Source organism: Sipha flava, unplaced genomic scaffold (genome assembly GCF_003268045.1).
Source record: "Sipha flava isolate LNK unplaced genomic scaffold, YSA_version1 133_pilon_pilon, whole genome shotgun sequence".
Classification (NCBI taxonomy): Eukaryota; Metazoa; Arthropoda; class Insecta; order Hemiptera; family Aphididae; genus Sipha; species Sipha flava.
The window spans coordinates 433384-454316 of NW_020271759.1; the positions used below are offsets into that span (position 1 = coordinate 433384).

Below are 20933 nucleotides of genomic sequence, written 5' to 3' on the forward strand. Positions count from 1 at the left end.
CCGTGCACTGCATTGCATTGTATTTCGTGTTAGCGATGTCGTTCGCGGGGAAGGATCTCCCATGCGCGACAATGCAGTTTTTCATTATAAAAAAAAAAAAAAATTAATAAATTAACCATTACTTCAACACTCGACCACTCGTAAAATTAATGTTATGGTTAAAAAAAATATATATAATTCTATCCTAATGTACGTACGCAGTTTCGTCGGTTGTAAATAAAATATTATTGTTTATAATCTATGGTATTTTTAAAAAATACTTACAGCTCTTTATATATTTATAAAATGTCATTTAGGACATGGTTTTTTATGTCAAAGGTCACCCAAAGGTTTTTTTTTTGTTTTCGAATGTTTATCGTATGAATTATGTGAAGTATTAAGGAACAAGAATATTTCTATACACATAAATCAAAATGTATTAAAAACAACATTATAAAACATAACGACCATAATTCTAATATATAATTGGCCACGATCCATTTTAATCCACGAAATAGTAATAGTACAATAATTCCTATCAACCATATGACACTGGGTCTGAATACATAAAAATGCCTCCAATACGAATTCCGATTATATTTAAATACACATTGGAGGTATTATACAAACATTTAAAAGCACACCGCACGTAAAAGATTTTATATTTTATTATTCGTAAAAAACTAGGAGAATTCTTTTCATTTGAAAGTTAATATCTTTTGTATCCAGGGATAGCAAAACCTCATTTTGACAATTTTCCCCGTCAACGACGATGTGCACATCGTGGTAACCGCAAAAAGGAGTAAATCGACTATATTCATATAATTCGAAGAAAAATAATCGAAAACTAACTAGCTAATGCTGCAACATTTAAAGTGATGTATTATGGCGTTATTGCTTATTATTAAAAATAAAACATAATGCAATAAATATTTTATCGTCTTGCGTGCCGTGGATTTGCCAACTCTGTACTATGTTTTAATGTCATACGGCTAATCGTGAAATTCAAATATATAAAAAATGTGATGTTTTGATTCCATCATTTCGTCAATGCAGTGCAAACGTTAATTTTATTTATTTTTTTTTTTTATCCAAATTTTAAGCCATAAGGTACGGTTATCGATTTATCAAATGCATACTTTTACATTTCCAGATTATTTGCGGTACTTGCTCTATTTTTAAGAATAATTTAGTGCAATGACACTATTTATATATACTGATTTATCAATATTTATTTTTCATGTATACGCATGTACATCATACCTACACTTTACTTATGGCCACATATGATTGCTTACTTCAGAGGTCGGCAACCCGCGGCCCATGGGCTGCATGTGGCCCGTAAAGCAATTTTTATAGCCCGCACAAAGGTGGTTAATTTTTGTGTTTTATTTTTGTTCAATAAATTTTTCATACAATTTTCAATACGATTCGATTCTTTTTTCTTTATAAATAAAATTGTTATTATTATCTAATCGGAGTCGAAGATAATGATGGCTGCACTACTCAGTCATAGGATAAATTAAATATACTTATATATATTTAAAAATTAAAATTTTAAATATATTTAATCTATGTATTTAATGCATATGTATCTAATATATTTAATCTATGGTCATAGTTACTTGGCAATTGTAGAAAATAGTATTACACCGTGATTACGCCCGTACCTGTGACTGCGTTTGTATAGTTTCATTTTACAAGTAAATCCAAACATTATGGCGACTAAAAAAAGAAAAATTTGTGATGAACATCGTTTTTTTAATAATTCTTGGGTTGATTTATACTTTTCCGTCGAAAACAAAGGTAAGCCATTATGTTTAATTTGTCAAAAAATTACATTTTTTCTTAAAAGCAATTTTTTCCAGTATCTAATATTCGTATTTTTTTGCACTCATATTTTTATGTATTATAAAATAATCAAATACAATAGCAATACAATTATTAGTATATATCATATGTAAAATTTTTTTTTTAATGCGACCCTTGATAAACATTTGAAAAAAAAATATGGCCCGCGTGGTTCAAACGGTTACTGACCTCTGGCTTACACACCTATTACGTGAATATATCTTATCAAAGTTTACATAAAAGGATACATTCTGTGCCCCCCCCCCCCTGAGTTCACATATTCCAAACACGTTACGCGTACTCATACTTATCGCGATAAATATACGTATAAAGTCAAATTAAATCGGTATGGGTGCGTGTCTCGGAAGCTTTGTTGAATAATACTGTTATTATTAGAGCTCGGATTTATATGTATCATAAAAACAAAAATATGTAAATATACATGTAATAAAAAATCGCTATACATTTGATAAAAAAATTAAAATATGGAATATAAGAAAATTAAACACTACAGAAATAAAAATTAAAAATTGCTTTACAAAAAATGTCTTCAACAGAGGTAATGGTTGCAAATATCATATCTGCAATATCTAAATGAGCTAGTTTAGTTTGCAATATTACCGCATTTATTCCGCAATGGATATCGCTAATAAATTTTAAGCATTTTAAACCAAAATTTTCATTTAATACACTGTGTATATTTTCCTTATTGCCACTCCCAAATGTTCCTTGTATTTATTCAATAGTTTCTTCTACGAATCCTAAACTTTAAATTAAAGTCAGTTTTATTGTTCCCGGTTTTTTTATCGTACCCTTCAATTAATCCAAAGTTAACCGATTTATAGAATAAATTACTTGGGAGTTTGTAATTTACACCAAATTAAAGATATGTAATTTGCACCACTGCACATGGTCGAAAATTGTGTTTGTAATTTGCACCATAATAAGAGTATGTAATTTCACCATCCTCAGGTATACAACTACAGATATATATATACTACTACTACTACTACTATACTATAATCGAAAGTAGAATTTATAATTTGTACCAAAATGAGTATTTATTTATTCGATTATCGAACATTCAATATTATAATATTCGATTATTTCTTGGTATCCTTGTCGACGTCGAGACCAGATAAACTCGAATGAAAATAATAATTGTTTGGGATTTTTCGATTTATCTGGAAATATTTAATTTATTTAGATATTTAGACAATATCGTGGGAAGGGTAGAAAACTTTTCAACAATGGCACGTTTTATGCGCCGTGGTTTAAATCAGGGGTCGGCAACCCGAGGCCCGCGAAGCAATTTTCTATGGCCCGCACAAAGCTGGTTAATTTTTGTGTTTTATTTTTGTTCAATAAAATTTTTCACACAATTTTCAATACTATTCAATTCTTTATTTCTTTATAAATTAAATCTAATCTAATCGTTAATAGTTTATGTTTATTCTATATAGTTATATAGTCAGTTTAATCTATGAAATTATTATTATTATTTAATCGGAGTTGAAGATAATAGGATAAATTAAATATACTTATATATATTTAAAAATTAAAATTTTAAATATATTTAATCTATGTATTTAATACATATGTATCAAATATATCTAATCTATGGTTATAGTTACTTTGCGTTTGTAGCAATTAGTACTACGCTCGTACGTGTGACTGTTTGCGTTTGTAATAGTTTCATTTTAAAAGTAAATCCAAACATTATGGCGACTAAAAAAAAAGAAAAATTTGTGATGAACATCGTTTTTATAATAATTCTTGGTTTGATTTATACTTTTTCGTCGAAAATAAAGGTAAGCCATCATGTTTAATTTGTCAAAAAATTAAATTTTTTCTCAAAAGCAATTTTTTCCAGTAACATTCATATTTTTTACACTCATATTTCTATGTAAAATAATCAAATATAATAGGAATACAACTATTAGTATATATCATATGTAAAAAAAATTTTTAATGTGGCACTTGATAAACATTTGAAAAAAAAATATGGCCCGCGTGGTTCAAAAGGTTGCCGATCCCTGGTTTAAACGGTCACGTAGATTTCGTGGACCAAAAAAAAAAATGAGATTGATATTTTTTTTATAGATTAACAACTCTATAATAATTCACTCGTCGAATGTAAAACATAAATGTGGTACAACGGTGTACTTCAATTTTTTATGGCGCGTTACGTGTTTATAAATAATACGCTTGTAGTTTTAGAACATACTCGTACAACGCTAAAGCTTATTGAACATCTTTACTGCTTAAAGTAGATGCTTTCCAGTTGCAGCACACCAGTGCGTTGTATAAATATCACTGATCGTTAATATTGACGAAATGAACGCGATTTCTATCATCGGTGTATCTGTAAGATATACGGTTAACTTCGTAGTCACGGCATCGACTCGGCGGCGCTATTGGACGACCTTAGCCTTCAACGCCCGAAAAACGATTTCAAAAAACTTCTAGAAAAATAATATTAGGCAACTATTGAGTGACATGGTCCCAAACGGTTTTCATATGATTAACCATCGAATGGTTGAACTAGTCTATTCAAACAACTATGTGTACTCCCTTAACTATTTTCTTGCGCCCTGGGTCTCATGACAAAAATTAAACGTTTAAAAGACATGATATAATGTGGCAACTAAGTAAAATGCAATTTCGTAATATTTCGTATACCAATAACGACTAATAAGATTAATTTTAAATTTAAACACTTAATCGATATACTGTTTATAAACTATTAATTTATTTAGGAAATTTATTATGGTAATTATTTATTTTCATTTACGTCCTGCCAAATAAATGATATGTTCACTATGTTAATATACGTTAATAAACCGTAGAACAATGGTTCCCCAGGGAGAATTTAGGGTTGGCTGGGGGGGAGGGAGTAATGTGATGATGAAATTACGAAAATAATCGTTATTTTAAATCTCCAATGTGTAAAATTTAAATCGATATATATTTTCAAATTATTCCGCATCGATAACAGATGGTAGCGGATAGACTTTTCGCATTAAATCTAATATTGATGCGTACAAAGTTTGATTCACACGACTAAAAATCGCCTGAGCTCTAATTCAAGGAGGGGGGAGGGAAATGAGATTTTTGATAACTTATCAGGGGGCATAGGATGAAAAAGGTCGGGCACCGCTGTCGCAGAACCAGTCGTCGGTGGTACACACCGCGCCGTAATCAAATCTGTTAACATTGTTATCGATCGATCTGTCAATACGGTTGTTTCGGAATCGTTTCACGTTATGGAAAACCGCGGCACGTTGCGCGGCTCGGGGTCCGGCGTACAGCGAACGCGTCGTACGTGTATACTAGGGTGCCACTCAATTATATGGGCTAAAATAAAAAATTGTTTTACCAATATCTAACTTCATCATATTGATTTATATGTTATTAAATGGTTGTTGTAAAAATATAGTGCAGATAATCACATATTTCGAGGTCGCTTAAGCATATCAAAGTTTTATACTCGTATGATTTTCTGTTAGGTACCTACTTTTCAGAATAAAACCGATTGTCTACAATAAATACATATTTATTTCTATAAATGAATATTTCAATATAATTCATATTTGTACAGTACACAATAAAACGTCTTATAAAAATTCAGTAACGATGTTAATAGTTATTGTTATGTTATTAATGATGTCAATGTTAATAATAAGGCAATTCGCAATAAACTCGTTGCGGACGACTATCAAGCGTACAAAAAATGTTTTCGACGTCCAACATACGCGATAAACGCTGCGTGAACGAACAAATCGAATTATTTTTAATTCAATCAGCGACTGGCGGGCAACCCGTCAAGTACGGCTACGTAAAATACGCAAAATGTTGTTGCCAAAAAAGCCCGAGCGTCAAAAAAATAAATAAAAACATAACAAAATAACAGGTTATTCCATTTATAATTGTTAGTTCCAGTCTCGTAGTGTTCAGCATGGTACGTGATATGTACATACCGCATGTGTATTATTTTTTTCTGATAACACACGCGTTGTAAAATCAAATACGTTTATCGTAAAATGTGTGTTGACCATCTATCCCGTATTAACCCGTCCCGGTCTCGACAGTGACGGTCGATGGAGTTTTCACCATAGATAAGTACCACGGTTTTCGTACATAACATTAAAAAGTATCGTATTTCTCTTTTTACGTTTTCTCTTCTTCTTCAAAAAAAAAAACACACGGGCCCATATGAAACTGGTATAGGTATGTCCTATCCATTCTTATTCATTATTATCTATGGTTTCTACCGCATCCGTTGCCATTTCGAACGCTGTATGTAAATCCATAGGCGTGCGCAGAGTTTCAAGTCGGGGGCAGCGAATATTTTTATCGAACCATATATGAGTATTAAGTTAACATTTTTAAGCTCAAATTTAAGCTTATTTAAAGTTTAAACACAGAAAACATTTGCTTGGTAACAATACTCTTTTTGGATAACCAACTTATTTTGTATTAAGCATTACCGGTCCAGCTTGGACCAGTTCGGCCCTTACAAATATATTCAAACCGTCCAGGGGCAGCAAGAGCACACCTTGCTGCCCCTGTGCGCACGCCTATGTGTAAATCCTTGACAAAAATAAGCGATGTTTGTTTGTATTCTCCTGACCTACTAATAACTGTTCTACGGGAAGTTCTTCTTCGATCTCTTCAAAAAGCAGGTATGACACGTTCGCTCATCATGAAACCGAATTAAATTTAACAAATTATTATAAATTTTCTGATGAGTCCACTGTAATCCACTAGTCGCGTACGACTGACGCTCCGTAAAAATCGTACCGGGGCGCAGTGTTACCACATTTATCATTCTGGCAATCGCCAATTTGTTTTGATAATAACGCCATCTACCGCCAAAATTAAAAACTATCGCTATCTACCGCCAAATATAAAAAAATATATAGCCAAAATCATAAAAAAATTTATATTTGAAGCCACTTCGTTGTTTAATTTTAATTTGGCTAACACCATTATGTATGAATTATGTATGGTAACATATAACATAGTTGTATTTTATTATAAGTACATTTGATTATAGAATAGACTATAGTTTATTCAATAGAACATACCTATGGATAAATTCTTCTTAAAAAAATTTCTCAACAGGTAAATACAAACCACATAACTAATAAAAAAAGTAGAAATTTTCTAAATTTTTTTATTATTAACTTTTGGTTATAAGTATAATTTCATAGGTATAAAACATGGTAAAATCTAAGACCTACTTTAAACAACAAACAAATAAAATGATAAATCTTTAAATATAACAATAAAATCAGATAAACAATCAAAAACAAAAATAACTATTATTAAAATATCATTTTTTTCTTTTACTTTGTAAAAACCACTACTGTAAACAAAGTAGTAATTTTCTGATTTTTTTTTTAATATGAACTTTTATAAATATAATTTCATATAAAACATAGTAAAATATAATACTTTCAACAACAAACAAAAAGACAAATCATTCAATAGACATAATAACAAATGTTATTATGTCTATGGGGAGATCGGTCTTCTTAGACATTGACAAAGGTTTTTTTATTTTTCTTCAGAATTGATAACAAAAAAATTTTTCTAAAATAATTTATGATAGATATAATATTATGAATTTACGCCACTTTTTTCGCCATATCTTTTCAAATATCGCCATTCTTAGAGCCAATCGCCAAATTAAAAATTCGTACGCCATATAGATGTGAAATATCGCCACTTTGGCGATTTATCGCCACGTCTGACAACACTGCCGGGGCGTGCGTCAGTCGAGTGTTCGTTTAACGCGTCATACGAATCGCAACTCTGACGAGCGTGAAGTGGCGCGGGTCGGGCGATCGCGGCGCGGTTCGGGTCTTCTCGGGAGTCCGTTCGCGACGGCCGAGTCGACGAGCCGCGCCAGTTGCTCGGCTCGTCAAACCGGTTCAACGCGTTCCCGTGTACGCCCGTGGCTCGTGTACGTTTTCCGCGTGAACATCGCCATCGTTTACTAGTTTTTCTTTTTTCTTTTCAGATTCATTTTCGGTTTCTCAAAAGATATCGTTGTGAACATGAAGTGGACAAACGAACTAATCATGGAGTTCCTCGAGCTTTACGAACGAGAACCTTGCATCTGGAATCCCAAACATCCGCGACACAACCTTCGGAGCGCTGTGCACGATTCGTGGAACAACATTTCGAAAAACTTCGGTCGCAAACTCACAATAGCCGAACTGAAAAAAAAAAAAGATTCGTTGATGGCCACGTTCAGAAAAGTCGAAAACAAAGTGAAATCGAGCGAAAAGACGGGTTCGGTCTATGAACCTAATTGGTTCGCGTATGAATTTATGGCTAAATTTCTGCGCGGCTCGTGCCAACCATATGAAGCTAAGAACAAAGAGGTAAAGTATATAAAAATATAAATAATATACAAGCAACTTTATTCGTATAAATATATAAACACAGCGGACTGCTCATTCTGTGAGTTGCTTTGCGGCACCGTTTACCTTTTCAATACATTCGTACGTAGCTTATAAATTGGAAATAAAACAAACCGTTCAATAAATAAATAACTAAATAAAATGCTATTATTACAATATTAATGATTATTTGTTAATTATAAATATAAATTAAAGTGTACTATGTGTCCCGTAATATCGATAGGTATATTTGTATACAAGCGTCTAGAGACAGAAATCGCCGAATGGGTGCAAGATGGCGGCCTTATGCTCTTATCAATCGTATCTCTTGTTCTTCAAACATTTTTGATTTTTACGCAGAAGAACGATTATTTATATTGATATTTAAAAATATATTAACCAACATTCATAGTTTATAATGAAAATTAATTAAATTACAATTAAATATCAGAATTGGTAAGTGTAATATAGTTGGTTAAAATTAATTGTCATAATATTAATTATATAAAATAATAAATAAATATAATTGTTTAGTAATAAAATATGTTATGTATAATATGCATTGACCATTTTTACAATTTTACACTATTCTCATGTATCAAACTTTGTGTCTTGCTTTCGTTCATCAACATTAAGAATGAACTTATATTATTCTTTTCGATTGTTTTCGGTTGTAAAATAATAGAAGTTTTTGTGGGTTTTTTAATCTTTTTGGTAGAAAAAAATCGACGCTGATGTATGATTTTCTTACTTATTGATGAAATATTGGAACATTTCTAGTTTACGGGACACCCCAAAATTTGGCAATTTCTTTAGGGGACTTAGTCATATTTTGGGGGAAAAAAGTAATGGTGAAATTGGAATTTGGCGTAAGAACTTAGTTTTGAAGTTATAGTTAGTTATATAAGGTATTACAAATAAATATTTTATTACACAATTTAAAAGGTCTACTATAATTAAAGCATAAAACTGATAGCAAATTGACAAATTCAAGCTTTAAATAATAATGATTAAATTAATGAAATAATATTATTGGATACCATAGACTTTAAAAAAAAAAGTGCAAAAAGTTTTCACGAGATATGGGGGAGATTTAAACTCGTGAAATTTACTGCCTAGAGATAGTTTTATTGCCACTGGGCTACAGCATCGCGGTTTCAAACATGTATGTTGTATGTATATAAGTTATTTAATATAATATATAGTAATTTTGAAGTGCAATAACTTCAAAACTATGTCCGAGCGCCAAAATCTAATTTTACCATAATTTTCAGCGTACTTAACTATATATGTAAAAAAAAAAAATTGCAAAAAATAAGGTGTCCCGTATAGTAGAAATATACCGAAATATTTAATGATCATTTTTTAAAGGTTTTTTTCAATGCTAATAATGTAGGTTGTACAGACGACAAACATACCTTCAATAAGTACATAGTTTTTCTTAACTTGAAACAATATTTAACATTGTAACAAATAATCATATGTTTTTGTTTTTTTTATTCTAAATTTCCTATTCCCCATGTAATACTTCTATATTATTCAGTTGAGATACAACAATTTGTATTACTACATATTTCTCATTAATTTCATCGATGCATTCTCTAGAATTTTGTGGTAGTAAAAAAAAAAAATTAATTTTCACATTTTAAATATATATTGTTGGGTAACCCAGTATACGCAACAATATCTATTGTTCAGTAAACTACTGTTTGATCTCGAATGTCGAACCCTATTCCCTAGAAATAACTGAATCAATACACATTAAATAATTTCATCCGAGAGTATGGAGCACGTGTAAGTTTTGTATTATATGCGTGTACTTTTTTTTTATTACTTAACATACTAAATTGTGATTAAATTGATTTTCTTTTTTCATCCAACAATGTATAATAGTAAACCAGGAGTCTTCAACTTACGGTTAGACCCGTCAAGCTTTTCAAACCGGCCTAGTTACTTGATATTTTATCAATATTATTCCAAATCTGAAAATATGTGCATTTCAATATTTATCTCCACTTACTTATGTGAACGGACGTTTTTAAAAAATTAAACACGTAACATCTAAGTATATTTAAGTACAACTAACTTAAACGACGAACATTTAGAAGCGATGCTGTTGATTGGAACAACAAAGTTTTATGCAAACGTTCATGAAATTTTAAAATACAAGCAATTCCAAGTATATCATTACGTAACTTACTCATATATAAATAATAATAATAAAGTTTATTGCAACAACATCAATTTAACAAGTTAAATATATAATAAATATTTAAAATAGTTGCAACTCATCCTATAAGCAAATAAGCTTGAATGCGGATGAGTTGAGTTCAATTAAAATATAAAAGGTGAAAGAAATATTAAATTACAAATTAAAAGAAAATTAAACAAAACAATAAAGAAAGTAAACTAAATACATGATTTTTATACTGATTAAAATTAATAAAAGAAAAAATATTAATGTTATAATAGCGTAATAATAAAATACCATTAATAATAGTACTTTGATTACCAAATTTGTTTTATTCAGGGGAACATTTAGGTTGTTATTATATTTTAGTCTAGTATTGTAAACATGCGATGGTTGAAAATCCTTAATTAAGTTTTTAATTTTATACATATATAATAAAGTTTGATATTTGAATGATAACATAAAAGGTTTAACATTAAACATTTTATAATAAAATTGTAGAAAAAAATCTTGGTTTATAATTTGTTTTATAAATAAAACAAATTTTGAATTATAAAAATAAATAATATAAAAATGAAAATAAATATACATTTTTCTAAAATATAAATAAATCTTATCCAATAATTTCATTATTTTTCTATCATCAATTTCTTTAAAAAATGTTGTCTCCCGACGCAAAAACGTATCTTAAATCTGATCTGGACCGTCATAAAAAACGATTGAAGACCTTTGTTGTAGATACGTGGTATGTTTCCCCAAGACTTATTTTAGTCTTCATTAATAATGTATTAAAGTAATGGGTTATTTTGCTTAAAGGTAACATTGTGAAAACCGATAGTGTATTGTAATTTTAACTTTATCAAAGTATTAACTTTTATTTATTTATCATTATGAATTAACAGACAATACAAAATAAAACAATAAAAAACGAAAGTGACGAGAGTGGTACCAGTTTCATTGACGACGAAAATGAATGTGAACTCATTGAAGCCGAAGAAAAACGAACTACACCAAATAAAACTCTTAAAATTCCTACGGCACATTTTTCTTCGGGAACGTCTAAAAAGAGAAAAGCTGAAAAAATTAAACAAATGGAAAGTCTATTGAATGAAGCATATAATCATTCAAAAAATGCGCCAGAGAAACCCAAAAGGAACAAATGCTCACTGTATTGTGAGTTACTCGAACAAAAATTGGGTGAACTCGATGAACAGCTTCAAGAATATGCCATGCTTGAAATAGACAAGTTCGTTTATAGACTTAAGCAACGGAAGTATACATCTCAAAGTCACAATACCCGGTCTATAGAACCAGTCTGTACCATTCCTAAGCAACCATCTGTACTCTCTACATCGACTTCGACAACATATGCATACACAATACCATCTCCACGGTCTCAAAAATCAAACTCATCGTCTGAAGATATAAATATACTAGCCACATCGAATTTACAGTCCGAATGAAACTACGGATGATTCACCGGAAAATTCACAACCGTACACGATCTTTCCAAATTCTAAAACTGAAGAAAATCCAAAGGTGTAACAATCTTAATTGCTATTATGATATTTTTTTAATTTTAAAAAAAGAAATTGATTTTTTTTTTAATTTTATAATATTATTATTGCTGATATTGAACATTATTTTTTAACTAAAAGTCGTATTTGCGTATTTTTATAAGGAAATTACATGTTATTTTTACTTGATGTTTAATTATATTTATCAAAAATCAAAATACTCTACAATATGTTTCTGGTATTAAAATTTCTTTTGCTAAAATATCATTTATATACATCTTGAACTAATGCTTATTAAATCATAAACATTTAATGAACATATTATTGATTGCTTATGTATTGTCACATGCCTTAATTTCATCTTTAAATTCTTTAACCATAGCCTTACGTATATCATTAACACATCTTGATACGGTTTATAGTGAATATTCGAATAAGAATGACAAAGTTTGAAAACTATCTCCACTTGCTAAATACCTAAGTGTCACGGCTAGCCTATCTTTTATCGGAATATATTCTCGCATGTTCGTGTTCGTTTTTGAAATGAGAGAACCAGATTTTATTTAAAGTGAACTCGAAGTCTGTAGAATTAATTTTACGAACTTTCGTAACGGATCTGCTGTCAAATCATGCATCAGATCTCTTCCATTGTACCTAAAATACAAATAGATACACAAACGTAATGGTTGACAAATAACAAAATAATAATTGTATAAACATTGTTCAAGTATTTTTAGAAATGTCTCGTCAGACCATAATTTTAGGCACAATCACCCCCTAGTATTCATTGTATTAATGTTATGACAAGATAAGAGGTAGGCTTACAAAAAAATTTATTTAAATAGATAATGTGATAATGTGAATAATTTTACCTTTTTCGAATTTCACAGAAAGTATCCATCCAGTATGGTTTTTTTTTTTTTTGGAGGATTTGGTTCAGATATATAATTTTTTAAAAATTCACTACACACTATTATATAATAAGCCGCAACATTCGCAATTTCTTCTTGATTAGTGATTTTACAATATTATAATTGAAAGAATAATAATGCCACAGGATCGATACAGACGATAGACGGACTCTGAGTGGTTCGGCAACGAGTGCGTAGACGCGCCGTGGGATCGTCGTGACTCGTGTTGAGGAAATGTATGGGCCCGTCTAGGTACGGTACGCGAGCATTACACGAGCTCCGAGCCGCGACATGCACCGTGGGCCGGATCGGATTATGATCGAAATACATAAGGAGAGCTATTACTTTTGGCGAGGCCTTTTCACACAAGACAATTTCAGTTTTTTTATTCAGCTTTGGTAATTTGTTATAATCATTGATTTATTTTAAATAAGTGTAGTACATTTGTACATTGTAGTATCGTTACATTTAACTGATAAAAGAGTACTTACTTTTTATTTGCTAGTCAACGATTATAAAATACGTTTTATTGATGGTATAGAAAAATCGTATTTTATTTTGATTTTAACAAACACTTTTTTGCCATTCGCAATAAATATATGTACAAAGGTATTTTTTTTTTAATTTAATATATCATAATATTGCCAACCCCCCAACCGCAGTCCTCTTGATCAAGCTTTGGCCATGGCGTCCCGGATTAATCGATACGCACATGACGGACCTACGGCGGTGTTTGGATTCCCTTGACCGCAGCGAGTGTACACCCGTTCGTCATGTACAGGTTCTGTTAGTAAGCTTAATGGCACGGCGAATCGGAATATTTACGGACTTCCGACGGACGAATGCGTACACCCGTACTCGCGCACATGACGTTTCGATACGTTCCCGTGCAAGCATTTCCGACCAGAATAGCGGACCGGATACATTCCATACATTGCTAGAAATCACGGTTTATGATTATGTATAAGGTTTAAGGTATATATATATATATATATATATATATAAGGTATATCTTAACAGTCCCAGAGACCTTTAGTAAATCGACGGCTCTCATTAGTCGAATAACGTTTTTGATAACATTATAAAACCATGAGTTGTCTATGCTTTCAAAATGTTCTTTTAAAATGTAAAAATTAGTTTGAAATACAATATAAAATAATTACAAACGCATAATTTGTTGCCCATTTAAAACACTTGAAATAACGTTACAATTTTCATAGTTGAGAAAGGAGAACACACAAAAAACCTTTTGTAAGTTATTTGCTTCTGCTTTAATGTGCGAACAAAGGCAAATTAAAAAAAAAAAAAGTTGATTGCAATCATTTTATTAAATTGCATTGACATTTTTCTTTTGTTTTTAGGGTTATGTAGGATTGACAGAAATGTAACGGTGAAATACGATTGAGAATATTTTACCTTTCTGATCAAACTATTGAGAATACTTATAATTCACAAAGAACTTACCGCTTACTCATCAAATCAATACGATTGATGACGGATTTACGTGCAACATTGCCATAAAATAATTTGTGTTCCCTTAGTCAATAACAAATAATACAAATGAAACAAGTAGTAAAAATATTCTTATCGTAGTCATAAATTTAGTTATAATAAATTTAATAATATCAATAAAATGTGTTGGTACACCTATATGCTATATATCAATTCCCGGATAGCGTAAGCGTACATTATCATAATATTTTAGTAAATTGGCTATAGGTGAGTTGCGGCCCGACATGTCATTTACGTGTTGAAGACCGGTGAATTGCGGCCCGGTCATATTTTATCACTAAGTTAATTGCGGGCCCGGGAAATTTATTTATTTTCAATTTTGTGCCGGCAGTATCGGCAGTATCTTATCTAAAGTAGATACCATAACGTCAATAGTTCAAACGAAAAATATTACAGTGTTAGTCTGTTCACCACTTAGTATCTATATCTACGAAAACTAAAAATTCTGTTTGAGTGTGTTATACAGTTTATTATAAGTGCGTTATGGAGTTTGTAAATAGTGAAAAATCAAAACCAATTATTCTCTACGAACGCTACAAATTTCGTTTCCACAAAACACTAAAAAACGATGTACAGCAGTGGCCTTGCAGTGTCAAAAGTTGTAAGTGCTTTTTAAAATTATCTCCTTTAAATAAAATAGTTGACAGTAATACTAATCATAATTTTTTTTTTGGTTTGCCATTTTTGGATTCTGACAACGTCATTGATTGTTTCACGGATGACTTTTTAGCAATACTGCCCGCTAAAGATGATCAGGTTGTACAATTTACCGACTATGTTTTCGAAAACTATATATCCCCGGATGCTATGTTTCCCCCAAATATTTGGGCACAGTTCTCTGCTAGCTGTAACCGTACCACTAACGGCTGTGAAAGTTTTCATTCACACCTAAATTCATCGTTCTACTCTAGTCATCCTAACATCTATAATTTTATTGATGTGTTAGTAGAAATTCAATCAGAAACATATATCAAATGTAGAAGCAATGGAATAAAAACGAAGAAAATATGTGAAAAAGAAGCATTTATAAAACAACAGCTGACAAAGCTAGCACAAAAAGAAATAGAGCAGTTTGATTTCGTCAAATCATTAAGTTTTAAGTTTTTGCCCGACCAATAAATATATATATTTTTACATATTTTACATAAATATTAAAATTCATTTTACCATTTTTACATAAATAAAAAAAAACAAATTTTTGGGAGACGACTCAGCCAACCTCCTCGTGGTGTCTTCTGGGTAACGCTGATAGGCTGATATGAAGTGATAAATAAAATGTAAAATGTGGCCGCAACGCGTACGTCTGTTTTATAAACACGGGCCGCAACTCGCACGTCTGTTTCATAAATACGGGCCGCAATTCGTACGTTATTTAGGATCGGGCCGCAACTCACCAACACCGAGAAAATTACGCGAATTTGAATTTTTCACATACCACTTATATTTACTATTATTGTTTAATATTTTATCTTTTTTTTTTACGTCAATTCTTTTTTTCTTTTTTTTGTTCGGCCGTAGCGATATTAAAAACCATTTCGGATTGAGTTTCAATTAATATTTTAATAACGACAAATATTGCTGGTGAGGGCTATGCAATTGACTATTGAATTTTCTATGAAAACTTTCAGCGTCGTCCGTAGTCTTAGAATATTTTGAATTGCAATTCATTATTTTTATACTATATATTAATTAATAACGAAAGTTACCTAGGATTTTCCGAAAGTTTCAATGTCCACATTTTACATTGAACAGACAGCCAAGCTCTATATAATTGTTTAATTATATATAGTGATCTCGTATTGCTAAAATAAATCATGGGTATACGCCTTATTTCATAACTATCAAATGGTAGAAACCAAAAAAAACTCACTCATGAACTTAATCATGACAGTTTGATAACAGAAACTTGTTGTTAAATGATAACAAATTTGAATTTTTCATTAAAAAAAATAGAAATAATATATCCGATACCGAATCACGTCATAAATATAATCACAAGTTAAGTTAGTCAAAGTATTTTGTAGTTACTTTTCAAATTACAAGGTATATATGGCCGTATACCTGCGTATCATCAATGTCTCATAAGCTATACGCCATGGATAAAAATAGCGTATTAGGTATACGCCGTATACTCCCGTATACTCTCTAATACACCACTGATTATATAATCGAGTGTTTGACTACAATCAGTGGCGTAGCCAGGATTTTTAAATGGGGGGGGGGAGGCTAACCACTTTTTTGGATAAGTAAGGTAAGAGAGGATATGAGAATTCACCCACTATCTACCACCAAGTTTCTAAACGTAATTCAAGCATTTTAGTATAGTTTTAAAAATATTTATTAATATATAATTTATAATAATAATAATAATTTTGGTTTTAGTGTTCAGTCCCTTGCTCCACTCTGACAGCTGCATCCTCTTAGGTGAATTTCTGGCAAATTCAGTTATTATTTCACTATCATCGAATTGCTCTTTTTTTATTTATATAAGCCATATCTAACCCATTCAGTCTGTTTTCCGATATAGTGCTTCTTAAAAAAATTTTTAAGCGATTAAGTGCTGAAAACGTTCTTTCCGGAGTGAAAGAGGTAACTGGTAACGTGGCGAATAATTGTAAAAGTATTTTAATGTTAGGTCGAAGATTGGTGCGATGAGAGAGTGAATCAAGAGCAGAATTCGGTTTTGGAATAGTATTTTGACTTTATTGTTGCCTCCATATGAACAGGTCAGCTCTGATTGTAGATGAAGTATCATCATGGAGATCTTGGACATATATTTTAGCAGCTTTTATAATATTTTTATCGTCATACATATTTAAATTGGCCGGAATAAGTCCTTCAAGTGGCATAACATCAATAAGCCTTTGATTAAAACGAGCATCCATTGATTCTATTAAATAGTCAAGATACATTATACATATAAACACGGCTCATGGGGGGGGGGCTATAGCCCCCTTAGCTCCCCCCTTGGCTACGCCACTGACTACAATTGTTACATGATATGTATTATGTTATAGCAGGGGCGACCAAACGGTCGATTGCGGACGATTTCAGAGTCGATCACATTAGAATTTATTTTTAGGCCATGTGCACGAAAATTAATCGTGATGGTTATGAACAAATTGTCGATAAGTAATATCTTTATGATTTTTATCTTTTATTCTGGTTTATAAAACAATTTTCCAAGAAAGTCGATCTTCAAAGGTGAAATATATTTTTAGTAGATCGTGGCCGAAAAAAATTTGGCCACCTCTGTATTATGGCAACGTTGGAAAAAAATGTAATATATCGAACGTTCTTAATAGTATTGCTATAAACGTCGTTCTCAATCGTTAGATAGCTAAATTTAATATTGAAACAACTTAATGATAATAAATCCATTTTTTAAGATTATAATAAATACTTCCAGCATTAATTTTAAAATTATAAATTAAATTATGACTTTAAACTCATATCCAAATTACGTTTAGAGATTTATAATCAGTTTTAAAATTGATAGTAATAAATATTTAATATATATTACAAAAACATTGTCATATTTTGTTTTTGAACGAGGCTGAATAAATAAAAAATTGACAAATAAATGTTCAAACAAAATAATTTAATTAATTTAAACAATCATTTTAATAAAAATAAAATAAAATAAAAAAATGAATAAAAGATTTATAAACATTAAATATTGATAATTTTATACTACCAAAGACATAATACAGCCAATGAGAGGTGTTGATTTCCTAATACTCTCTAGAAATGTACGGTATGCTTATGTGCGAATCGGATGGAAAAAAGTTTTATACTAACGGAATCCTTGTACAACGTTTACCATATTATGTTAAGGTTGAGCAAATTTTTATAATGTAGATTACTTGCGTACTTACACTATTTGTGCAATGGAAGTATAAAAATTAGTGCAATCATACCATATTAAATTAAGAAAACAATAAAATTAGGTCTGCTTGTTCACATTTTATAAGTTAGACTTGTACCGGTTTTTTCTTTCTGAGACACTTATCCGGGTGAGATAAGCCCCTTCTCTCTCGTAAAATATTCAAAGCTCTTCCGGAGGAAAATTCGAAGAACAGTAAAGGAATACCAAATATTAGAAAAATGTAATTTTGATACCACGGCGAACGACCTACAACTATCAGATATGAGTCAACGTGACAGTTATCTAACCGCGGTCAACTCCATACTTTATTTATGAAATTATTTGACCCAATGGAAATTAGTTATCACTAATCGCATAGACTGTTGTTGTTGAACAATAAACAAAACGGTGTATTTAAACGCATCTAAGAAAAAAACCACTGAATTCGGTTCCTTAAGGAAATGTAGAAGTAAATGTAAGATTAAACGATTTTGTGTTTGACTATTTTTGTTTTGTGTAGATATAATTTAACACGCAATGTATTTAAAAATCAACATTGATTTTTAATTACACTACAAGACCGTATCTAAAAATTTTTTGCGGGTGGTATCCAAAACATGTAGGTATATTGTAATTTTATTGAATTAAGATTTTAACTTTTGATATTTGGTTAAAATAAGACAGAAAAAGATTTTATTCTTTTATTAAAATTATTTTCATATGATATTATGATATAAAATTTAAAGCAGTCAATGATTAATTGGAGCTTAAGTCATTTTTGACTGAAAATATTAATGTTGGTATTAAAAATAAATAAGTATTTTAAACATTCGTAAAATATTGAAGAAATTTCGGGGGGGGGGGGGGTCCAGACAACTTGCCCCCCCAGATATGGCCTTGCTACACTACACACTTCTTAAATCGTGCGTATTCAATTATATTGAGAACAATATGTTTATAAAATAATAATTATATAAACAAAGGTAAATCCAAAAACGTATTTTTCTTGATGTACAATATGAATGAACCTCTATTCTTCGACCGCCCTGTCAGTGAAAATCGTCCGAAAGAAACACTGACACCATTTGGAGAAATGCGTGTTAGACCCGCGTCAAAAAATTAAACTACAATGGTCAAGAGATTATTTTACCCATTCGCAACGGTGTACGGTCGACGTATTAGCTCACTTCCGATCGGTAATCGGACCGTGTCTGGACGTTGCTCCGCATCGCGAACCCGTAGTGTCCCGTGCCTACGCCAGGGGCGCGAATTGCAAAGGGACGCAAAACTGTGCAAAAGTCTTATGTTTATCCTGCAGTCGAATCGATATTTTTCCATTATCCTTTTTGAAATACGTAGATGATGTCTACTTGTACACGCTGCGAGTGAATTTAACGATGGAATTACGAAAACGACACAAGGGCATTTAAATGAAAAAATGTCGTATGGAGAAATCGTCGAAGAATTTTCCGGTCTTAAAGCGAAAAAAGCAAATGTTCAAAGTTTAAAATTAAACACTATAATAATAACTTATAAATATAAACCGCGTACTTGAAAAAATTAGTAAGGCTAAAGGTTTAAAAGAAATATCGTAACATCAAATTTTGATCGGTCAAAAAGCGTAATTTTTTCAAGTTGGCCAGGGGCACTAGCGAGGGTTCGTACACGCCACTGGTAGTGTCCACCCTTAGCCGTACCGCGCGCGGTGTTATTGCGAGCTTGTCACGCAAATATTATCTTTTCGGCTCGCTCCGAGTGGCCGTTAGCCGTGCGCTCGTGTACCCGGCGGCGGCGGGCCCGTCGGTACCAATCGAGTTTTCCGGGAAAAAAAAAAAAAAAACAATAATAAAAAGCCACCTGCGGGGACGACGCGAACATAGGGGCGCAAATCCTTCAAACCCTTCCCCCGCCCAATCACCGGTCGCACGACGTCACCCCACGACGGTGTATCGAATAATATTGCATTACGTGCTATTATTATTATTGTTGTGCGCTGGCCGTGCGCTCGACAAAGTTTTTTAAAACGCTGCACGCACACGCCGCGTAGGCGCTTAATTATGAGACCGACGACGACGACGGTCGCTCGTACACGTGTTCGTCGCCGCCGCGGTCCCTCCGTGCACGTGCACGCGCACGTGCAAAATATCTTGATCCCGCGGCCGCCATTAGAACTAAACCGTTCATTACGGGCGACGACCCTATTGCGAGTGCGCGTGAGCTGCTATATTTAATACGAATACGCGAGACATGTACACGCACGTACGCACGTACACGAACTGTTGTAATACGACTGCGGAGTTCTGCTAGGACGTATCAATTTTTTTTTTTTTTTGGCTCGCGCGACGGACGACGCGATCAGACAATGCGAACGACGGCGATCGGTAAAAAGATCGATACGAAGATTGATAAAAAAAAAAATAAAATACGTCGTCGATACCGCGAACGTGCGTAGTCCGAGTTTTTCCGCTGACGAGTCCTCGCCGCCGTTCCTCACGCCGGTGAGGCGTGAGGTTCCTCACCCTCTGTCCCTGCTGCGTCGCACGGACGTGCTCGTCTCAGTCAGTGCGTTTGCGCTAAGAGGTGCCCCACTAAATATTTCGGTTTCGCCTAACCGTGCAGTGAAACGGGGTTTTCGGGGAACGAAAGGGAGTATTAGAACGAACGACTTCGGCTAAATTTCAAATTTTCCAC

The 20933-nt window shown here is 32.1% G+C and overlaps 1 protein-coding gene across 2 annotated transcripts; it reads left to right on the forward strand.

The window, feature by feature from the left end:
* Positions 1–7407: 7407 nt before the first annotated feature.
* Positions 7408–12002, forward strand: LOC112679282. 2 transcript variants are annotated; one of them, XM_025549027.1, is made up of 3 exons: positions 7409–7801; positions 7859–8225; positions 11337–12002. In XM_025549027.1, exons 2-3 carry the CDS (start codon positions 7896–7898, stop codon positions 11895–11897), a joined length of 891 nt encoding a protein of 296 aa, XP_025404812.1. In that variant the 5' UTR covers positions 7409–7801; positions 7859–7895; the 3' UTR covers positions 11898–12002. The 2 variants fall into 2 exon arrangements, with proteins under 2 accessions (XP_025404810.1, XP_025404812.1); XM_025549025.1 differs by having other exon boundaries at positions 7408–8225.
* The last annotated feature ends 8931 nt before the right edge of the window (positions 12003–20933 follow it).